The sequence below is a fragment of the Protobothrops mucrosquamatus genome, unplaced genomic scaffold (genome assembly GCF_001527695.2).
Source record: "Protobothrops mucrosquamatus isolate PMUCROS unplaced genomic scaffold, P.Mucros_1.0 scaffold81, whole genome shotgun sequence".
NCBI lineage: Eukaryota > Metazoa > Chordata > Lepidosauria > Squamata > Viperidae > Protobothrops > Protobothrops mucrosquamatus.
Genome location: NW_015386458.1, coordinates 1,382,514 through 1,392,302, shown reverse-complemented (window position 1 = coordinate 1,392,302; position 9,789 = coordinate 1,382,514). Strand labels below are relative to the sequence as shown.

The window sequence follows — 9,789 nt, the reverse complement described above, 5'->3', positions numbered from 1 at the left end:
CCTCTTTAACAACCTTGTGATTTTAGAAGAAAACTAAACATAAGTCATGAGATTTAGCAACAGCAGACAACTGCCGTCTGTGGTTCCAACAAAATATTTAACACGCGATTGGGATATAACTTTTTTTCCCCTTCCTTTTTAGAGCCAAAGGTTTGTGGAGAAGCCCCCTATGCGCCTAAATTTCTCTAGCGTTTTTATTCAAGCTGATTATTTTGTAAGTGATTCTATGAACCAAAGAGCTTTTTTCAAAGGATCCTGGAAATGGGATCCCTCTGAGCTCTCCTTTGGCAGACAACAACCAAGCTGAAATCCCAATATGAAATCCCATATTGGGATTTCATCAATTTTACTCAAGTGTTCTAAGTCAAGAATCTACCAGATTCCTTCATCTTGTTCCTTAGCGGCGGATCCAATCCATTCAATTCTCATTCAGAAAGTTACCTAAGCAGAGAATCTGTCAATATTCACAAGGCACGCGGAGCTCTATTAACGGCATCAACTGTTTGCCAAAACCTCCTTTTTCACTGATCATCCAGACGACCAAAGATGGAGGTTCAGCTTAAAGGCACCACAAGACACAGCCAATGAGGCCTGACAGAAAACAACACAGCCCAGGCAGAAGCAACCCAAGGGAGGCTGAATGGAGAATCACACAGGTCTCCGTTGTCGTTCACACCTTTTCTTTGGGTGTGAAGTCTTTGGTTTCTCTTTCTCTTCCAGCAGGAAAGCCCGCTAGAGGCTGAAGTTCACAAACGGATGCCTCAAAAGGTCTTCTGCGGTGGGCCTCCGCTTTTCTTCTACAAAGATCAGCTTGAGAAAGTTGCGGCAGTACTCCGAAACCCCGTCGGGAAGCTGAGGCTTGGTTGGCTGGGTGGCAATCTTGAAGATGGCAGCCATGGCTTCATATTCTGCCCACGGTGGTTTCTCAGTCAGCATTTCTACCACAGTGCAGCCCAAACTCCTGAGGAAGAAGACCATGGAGGGGGGAAAATGGGTTTATTTCTGCAACACTTGTGGAAGCCAAAGAGGACTCCACACCCTCCTCCTTGGTTTCCTATCGTGTCAAGCCTGTAAAGAAAGCAGGACTGGGAAAATGGACCTTACCACACGTCAGCCTTCCTTCCGTAGCCTTCTCCACTGATCACCTCTGGGCTCATCCAGTAGGGGGTTCCCGTGACAGATTTCATCCCCGTTCCAGACATGCAGATGGTCTGAATGCGTTTGCTGGCCCCAAAGTCTCCTAGTTTCACGTTCCCAACAGAATCTCTCAAAATGTTGGCACCTAAGTTGGGAAAGGGAGGAGGGAAGAAGAAGGAGGAACAAAAATGATCAGGGGACTGGAGGCTAAAACATACAAGGAACGGTTGCTGGAATTGGGTATGTCTCGTTTAATGAAGAGAAGGACGAGTGGGGGACATGATAGCAGTGTTCCAGTATCTCAGGGGCTGCCACAAAGAAGAGGGAGTCAAGCTATTCTCCAAAGCGCCTGAAGGCAGGACAAGAAGCAACGGATGGAAACTAATCAAGGAGAGAAGCAACCTAGAACTAAGGAGAAACTTCCTGACAGTTAGAACAATTAACCAGTGGAACAACCCGCCTCCAGAAGCGGTGAATGCGCCAACACTGGAAGTTTTTAAGAAGAGACTGGACAGCCATTTGTCTGAAATGGTATAGGGTTTCCTGCCTGAGCAGAGGGTTGGACTAGATGACCTCCAAGGTCCTTTCCAACTTCTTCTTCTTCTTCTTCTTCATCATCATCATCATCATCATCATCATCATCATCATCATCATCATCATTAAGGCAACGAAGAGAAGATAGACAAAGAAGGGGAAGAAAGATGAAGGAGAAGGAGGATAAAATAGACAAAGAGGAGAAGGGAAAGACAGAAGAGGAAGAAGATGGAGGAGGAGAAGATGGAGGAGGAGGAGGAGGAGACAACAGAGAGTCAGCAGCAAGTTGCCAAGATATTGCTATATATCTTGAATTCCATCTCCCTTAGTTAAGTGTCTAGTGGTCAGTGTTTGATTGCATACAATGAAGATTGAAATAATGACAAGGCAACGTATTTGTTGCATATTCAGGGCCATGAACACGCAACCCTTTGGAAACTAAACTCGATCAGCATCCAAAACAAATCTCACATATTTTCTCTAGCAGCTTCAATTTGGGGGGGGGGGGGTGGTTGGTCCCCAATTATGTGAAAAACTCCTGTTCTTCAACAATTACAACCTTCGTCATATTACACAAGAATCTTTATGTGCCTGTACTAATGTACTAAAAAAATCTGTATTATTAATAAAATAATATGCTTATGTGTCCATATTTTAAAAATGCATAATGCTAAATAATATGGTTTGTGCCTAGCTCAGGGGTAGGCCACCTTGGCTCTTTTATGACTCGTGGACTTCAACTCCCAGAATTCCTCAGCCAGCCATGCTGAGGGGAAAGGGAGAGGTTTCCAAGCTGAGCCATGCTGGCTCAGGAATTCTGGGAGTTGAAGTCCACGAGTCATGAAGGGACCATAGTTCCCCCATGCTGGCTCAGGAATTCTGGGAATTGAAGTCCACAGGTTGTAAAGTTGCCATAATTGTTCACCAATGAGCTAGCCCAGGGGTGGACAACCTTGGCTCTTTTATGACTCGTGGACTTCAACTCCCAGAATTCCTGAGCCAGCCATGCTGAGGGGAAAGGGAGAGGTTTCCAAGCTGAGCCATGCTGGCTCAGGAATTCTGGGAGTTGAAGTCCACGAGTCATAAAAGAGCCAAGGTGGCCTACCCCTGGCCTAGCTCATTCATTTCCTTTATATCAATGTTGCAGCAATCCCTTATTTGTAAGCCATGTTTTAATTAGATAAGATAACCTTTATTGACATTTTTTTACTGTGGGCACACTGGCCTACATTAAAAATGAAATTCTATTCCCTTGTCTCAAAAATTAGCATATCCTTTCTGGCATAAAACTCCTGTTTTTTGGTTAGAAAAGTTCTTACATTAATCTGGGGCGGCATTTTTCCTTCCTTGTTCTAATTCAATTTGATAAAAAGAGATAAAAGAAAATTTGCTTTAAATATGTTTTAAGGAGGGGCTGATTTGAAAGAGATTCTGATGGATAGATACAGATAGTCCTTGTCTTACAACCGTTAGCTTAGTGACCATTCGGAGTTACAACGGCACTGAAAAAAGTGACTTATGACCATTTTTAACACTTACAACCGTTGCAGCATCCTCATGGTCACGTGATTTATATTTGGATGCTTGACATCTGACTCACGTTTATGACGGTTGCAGTGTCCCAGAGACATGTGATCCCCTTTTGCGACCTTCTGACAGGAAAAGTCAATGGGGAAGCCAGATTCACTTAACAACAGTGTTACTAATTTAACAATTGCAGTATTCACTTAACAAATGTGGCAAGAAAAGTTGTAAAATGGGGCAAAACTCACTTAACAAATTTCTTGCTTAGCAACATAAATATTGGGCTCGATTGTGGTCGTAAGTTGAGGACTATCTAGATTGAGATGGACTTGCCCTAATTTACTGACAAGATGGGTCAAAGATGTATATAATTTCCCTTAAATGCCAAAGAAAGATGTTAAATAATGTTTTAACATTATTCAACCATTTTAAAATCCGTGGACTTCAACTCCCAGAATTCCTCAGCCAGTGTGGGAAAATCCGCCATCTTAAAGTTGCTGAGGTTGAAAAACATGGCACTAAAAAATATTTTCTGTTTTTCTTGTTTATTCCCCAGACTGGGAAAGTGGACCACAAAGGATGATTCAGAATAATACAACGCCGTATCATAGTGAACCCTTTTCACTTCCCGTGATACGATCAGCTCAGATTACTAGCAAGAAGCACGTTTTAGAAAAACTCTTAACATCCTGCAAATAAATTAGGAAAATAAAAGTCGTTTTCATGGTGGGGGATGTAATCTTTGTGAAATTGCACTGTGGATTTCATCACAGCCTTAATTTTCATTCCGGGCTCCATCAAGTTGGAGAATTTTCTCTTTCTGTTTGGTCCTTGAAGCATCTTGGGATGACCTACGCCCCCTGAGATGGCATGTTGAGCCTACCTTTAATGTCTCTGTGTACAATCATGTTGCTATGGAGGTAGGAAACTCCTTGAAGGATCTGCCTTGTGTATTTACGAGTCACATTCTCTGTCAAGGCCCCATAGGCTTTTAGCTGGTCTTTGATAGAACCCTAAAAAACACACAAGAGATCAATATTTGATTAGTTTCTTGGCTTCCTAAAACTCTATACCTTCTGAAAAGTTTTGTCAGCTGCTGGGGCGCTAGCCATAGTTTAAAAGGCAAAAATAATCATTAAGAGCCGTGCTGGCACAGTGGTTAGAATGCAGTCTTGCAGGCTGACTCTGCCCACTGCCAGTAATTTGATCCTGACCAGCTCAAGGTTGACTCAGCCTTCCATCCTTCCGAGGTTGGTAAAACGAGGACCCAGACTGTTGGGGGCAAATAGGCTGACTCTGTAAACCGCTTAGAGAGGGCTGTAAAGCACTGTGAAGCGGTATATGTCTACCTATCTATCATCCATCCATCCATCCATCCATCCATCCATCTATCATCTATCTATCTGAACAAATCTAATATGCTGACTGTAAACTGCTTAGAGAGGGCTGTGAAGCACTGTGAAGTGGTATATGTCTAAGTGCTATTGCTTGCTAGCTACCTACCTACCTACCTACCAATCTGAATGAATCTAAATGACGACCCAGATTTTGGGGGGCAACATGCTGACTCTGTAAACCGCTTAGAGAGGGCTGTAAAGCACTGTGAAGTGGTATATAAGTCTAGGTCAGTGATGGCGAACCTTTTAGAGACCGAGTGCCCCAAAACCGGCCCCACCCTGTCCCGCCACCCGCTCCGCCCCCGTCCTGCCCGTTCCACCCCGCCTGGCCCACCCACAGGGCCATTCACTGCCTCCATGGCCCGCCGCAGATCACCCAGCCAGCCCAGCAGCGCCATGGCGGCCATGCCCTCTGCCCGTACCCTGCAGCATCAACTGTACACGATGGGGCGCGAGGGCGGAGTCTTGTCCCCATGCCTGGCTGCCATGTCCTTGGCTGTGCTGTTCCATGTGGGCCGCACTCGGGGGCAACTCTCTTCGGGGGGGGCTGCTGGTGAGGGGGCCGCGGGAGGAGGTGGGGCTGGGGCGACGGCGCACATGCCCACAGAGAGGGCTCCGAGTGCCGCCTGTGGCATGCGTGCCATAGGTTCGCCACCACTGGTCTAGGTCCTCTTGCTGTTGCTGTATTTGAGTCAGGCACACCTCCACTAAGTGCTGACAGTAAAGAAGGAAATTGCAGGTAGTTTTCTAGTTATGACCATGATAGGGAGGCTCCATGACAGCTCATTATAACGGAGCCTGCTCATCACTGCCACAACTCCTGACTCATAAATCAAGTCATCCATGTGATAAACCCGATTTTATCATCTCTTTCGTGATAGTTGTTAAGGGGATCAACACGGTTGCTAAGTGAACACCATGGTTATTAAGTGAACCAAAAGTTTGTTACGGACTGAAAACCGAAGTAAATGCCAGTTGTTGGCAAAAACGTTGTGAAATGCAGCCACATGACTACAGAACATTGAAAATGACCAGAAATGCAGACAGACTTTTCAACAATGCAGTCATGTAACTTTGAGGGAAAATCTTCTGAACTTTTGATGCAGTTTATAAGTAACCACAGGGAGGTCTGTTGTAACACTGAATGATCACTAAGCGACGTAAGTTGAGGACTAACCGTATTAGCTGTCAGAGCAGAAGTTGTGTTGGCCACAGTGGGAAAAAGAGAGAAAATGATTCCTTATCCATTCCTTGAGGCAGACTGTTTGCAAGCTGTTCACAGAAGAGCCAAACGGCACCAAGGTGATTATTTTTAGTGTTTCCCTCATAAACACAAATAGTCCTCAACTTACAACCATTCATTTAGTGACCGTTAACAATGGCACTGAAAAAAAGTGACTTTTTCACTCATATGACTCTTGCAGCATTCCTATGGTCAGGTGATCAAAACTTGGATATTTGGCCACTGGTTCACCTTTGTGACAGTCACAGCGTCCTGGGATCGATTGTGTGTGATCCGCTTTTGCGACCTTCTGACAAGCAAAGTCACGGGGAAAGCCAGATTCACTTAACAACTGTGTTTCTAACTGAACAACTACAATGATCCATTTAACATCTGTGGCAAGGAAGGGCGTAAAATGGGGTAAAACTCACTTAACCGTCTCGCTTAACAACAGAAATTTTGGGCTCAGTTGTGGTCACAAGTAGAGGACTATCTGTAATCGATGCTCAACTGCTCTGCTCAGCTTAAAAAATGGTGGGATTTTGTGTAGCCTACGTGGGCTACACAATTTCCCTCATCCCAATGAAGGCTGAACGGGATTGCGGCCTGCGTCGGATGAGAACCAACTTCGCCAGGGTTGCACAATGCCACACGTTGCTTCCAAACAAAACTAGGACTGGCCAAAGCGCTCACATTTTGGGGGAGGGGGGAACAAAGAAAAACAAATATCAGCATCTGTGTTATTCGGAAATCTTTGCTCTCAGGCCCTTGTGCTTCCTGGTTGGAAAAAGCCCTTTGTTTTCTTTTTCCTTTTTTCATTCTTTTGTGGTGACCAGCCTTCTCCAAGAGGACGCTTCAGCTCTTCCTATTCCCAGGTTTAGGCTGAGTTGGTGCGAATTGTGCGAATTGGGCCAAGGGAATGTCAGTTTAAAGTAGCTTGCTGGAATCTGCACTTAGTCGTACACAAGTGGTCCTAAACTTATAACTCACCATTAGTTTAGCGACTGTTCAAACGGCACTTTAAAAAGTGACCTACAACTGCCACAGCATCCTCACGGTGATGTGGTCAAAATTTGGGCACTTAGCAACTGGCATGTATTTATGATTGTGTCCCGGGGTCACAATCATTGCCATTTGTGACTTCCTAGCCGGCTTCTGACAATGAGGGAAGCAGGGTTCGTTTAAAAATGTGTGATTCAGTTAATAAAATAACTGCAGTCATTTGGTTAACAGCCATTGCAAACCGTCCATAAAATATGCAGTGATTCACTTAAAAATGGTCTTGTTTAGCCATGGAAATTCTTGTCCCGTGGTCATAAATCGAGGACTAACTCTATTGTTCCCCTACAACAGTGTTTCTCAACCTCAGAAACATTAAGGTGTATTAATTTCAACTCCCAGAATTCCCCAGCAGCATGCTGGCTGGCGAATTCTGGGAGTGAAATCCACAATGGTTCTCCTTGTTGTTAATTTATTTTTGAAAACTCCTGAAAATTTAATTATTTCAGAGAGATGGGGTGATGGGACAGTTGCCATTTTATTTCTAACTTTAACTTTTATGATAATGCAGTGGGGTTTTTTTTAATGTTGCATATAGTTCCTATGGATGATTGTGGGGTTTTAAAATTATACCATGAATATTTTCCATTTATTCTTTTCATTCTATGAAAGCCACCAAGAATCTCTTGGATCACAACAGGATATAAATACACTTAATAAATCAATAAATAAAATGGCCTATGCAGGATAGCTTACCCCAGGCATATATTCCACGAAGATGGATAGTTTTCTCTCCTCCGGATCGCGCAGACAGCCGTAATATTGTACTATTCTCTCGTGACGGAGGGTTTTAAGCAATTGGATCTCACATTCCAAGGCATTCACTTCCTGAAATAAATCCAAATTGATTACTGAATGAAAAGCAGATTGGTAGATACAGCAAAATCAGATACAGTGAACGGATGGATCTAGCAATAAAATTTAACTTCTTTGGTGTTCCCAAGTCCCGACCTTGCAAGGAATAAACAATGAGTGAACTGATATGGATTTTTTTTTTTTGCTTTTTTCTGGGCTGCTTAAGAGAAGGACAGACATGTGCAATCATTTTGTCCCACGGGTGCAAAACGGCCACCCAGAAGTGTGAACTCAACCACTTTGCACCTAAGTGAAGCCAACATCTTTCTGTTTTCAATGGTGGCTGGTGTTAAATGAGTTTTGCCTCATTTTACAACCTTTCTTGCCACAGTTGTTAAGTGAACCATTGCAATTGTTAATTTAGTAACACAGTTGTTAAGTGAATTTGGCTTCCCCACTGACTTTGTCAAAAGGTCACAAAAAGTGATCACATGACCCTGGGATACCGCAACTGTCATAAATATGAGTCAGTTGCCAAAAATCTGGATGTTGATCACGTGACCTTAGGGGAGGCTGCAATGGTCATAAGTGTGAGAAATGGTCCTAGGTCACTTTTTTCAGTGCCGTTATGTAACTTTGAATGGTCACTAAATGAACTGTTGTAAGTTGAGGACTTCATGCATCCACAGTGGTGGAACCCTGTTAAAGGTGATGGGAGATAGTTAAAATTGACTTCTTTGATTAGAGAAAATATAATATATAATATAAATATATTTATAATACAAATATAAAATATTTATTGTTGACGGGAGCCCCTTTATGGACTAAATCGAAAAAGAACAATGAACTTATGATTTATGGTTTTGCTGATGGATTATAGAAAGAAGAGTTATACTGCAACCATAAAGAGGCAACTTCATAATTGTGGTTATAACTGCAACAAAGAAAATCAGAAGCTACTACTTCGTATTTTTTTTCTTCCTTTTCTATTTTTATTTTATTTTTTCCCTCTTTCTTGCCTGATCAGCTTTCTCTTTCATTTCTTTTCCTTACTTTATATTAGTTTGTAATCTTCCTTTTTAAAAACCTTTTGTGAAAATTAAAGTGCATGGAGACACGGACCAAGTGTCTTAGTGTTTATCCCCGGCATAGAGTACAATAGACCTCGACTTACAACCGTAACTAAACACAACAGTTTTGTTGCTAAGCAAGGCAGTTGCTAAGCGAGTTCTGCCCCATTTTACGATCATTTGGCCACAGTTGTTAAATGAATCGCTGCAGTTATTAAGGGAATCATGTAGTCATTAAGTGAATGAAGACAAATATACAGAATATGTCCCAGGACAGGGGTAGGCCACCTTGGCTCTTTTATGACTCATGGACTTCAACTCCCAGAATTCCTGAGCCAGCATGGCTCTGCTTGGAAACCTCTCCATTTCTCCTCAGCATGGCTGGCTCAGGAATTCTGGGAGTTGAAGTCCACCAGTCACAAAAGAGCCAAGGTGGCCTCCCAGGATAATATTGCAGGATCCAATCTGGGTCAGTCCCAGTGAGTGACCCAGATTTGGATCCTGCAGTCTATTAAGTAAATCCAGTGGTCCCCAATATCACTTTGTTTGCCGGAAGATGAATGGGACGGTTACAAATGGGGACCACGTGACCCTGGGACACGGCAACCACGGTCAATACACACCAGTTGCCAAGAGCCCGAATTTTGTTCATAGGACCACAGGGAGGCTGCAACGGTTTTTATGTGTGAAAAGCAGTCATGTGTAACTCTTTTTTTAGTGCCGTTGTAACTTTGAATGTTCACTAAGCAAATGATTGTAAATCAAGGAGTAGCTGTATTGAGAGCTACCTTGTTTCCAAAGCCAGCATTATTGCATAGCCTAAGAGCAAAGGCACTGACATATTTAAAAGGGTGGTGTTTTTTGCAAGTACAATCATTCATCTTTTAAGTGACAGTTCAAAGTTACAGCGGCATTGAAATAAGTGACTTTTGCAGCATCTTCATGGTCACGTGATCAAAATTCAGACACTTGGAGAGAGAGAGAGAGAGAGAGAGAGAGAGAGAGAGAGAGAGAGAGAGAGAGAGAGAGAGAGAGAGAGAGAGAGAGAGAG

At 43.3% G+C, this 9,789-nt stretch overlaps 1 protein-coding gene across 1 annotated transcript in view; it reads right to left on the bottom strand.

Moving 5' to 3' along the window:
* Nucleotides 1–732: 732 nt before the first annotated feature.
* Nucleotides 733–9,789, bottom strand: part of LOC107284356 (mitogen-activated protein kinase kinase kinase 3-like) — a 73,702-nt gene continuing 64,645 nt past the window's right edge. Inside the window, exons 13-16 of the mRNA XM_029283427.1 lie at nt 7,570–7,701; nt 4,079–4,208; nt 1,105–1,282; nt 733–961 (exon numbers count right to left, since the gene is read on the bottom strand). Of these exons, the coding sequence (XP_029139260.1) occupies nt 733–961; nt 1,105–1,282; nt 4,079–4,208; nt 7,570–7,701 (669 nt within the window). The remainder of the gene's footprint in view (nt 962–1,104; nt 1,283–4,078; nt 4,209–7,569; nt 7,702–9,789) is intronic.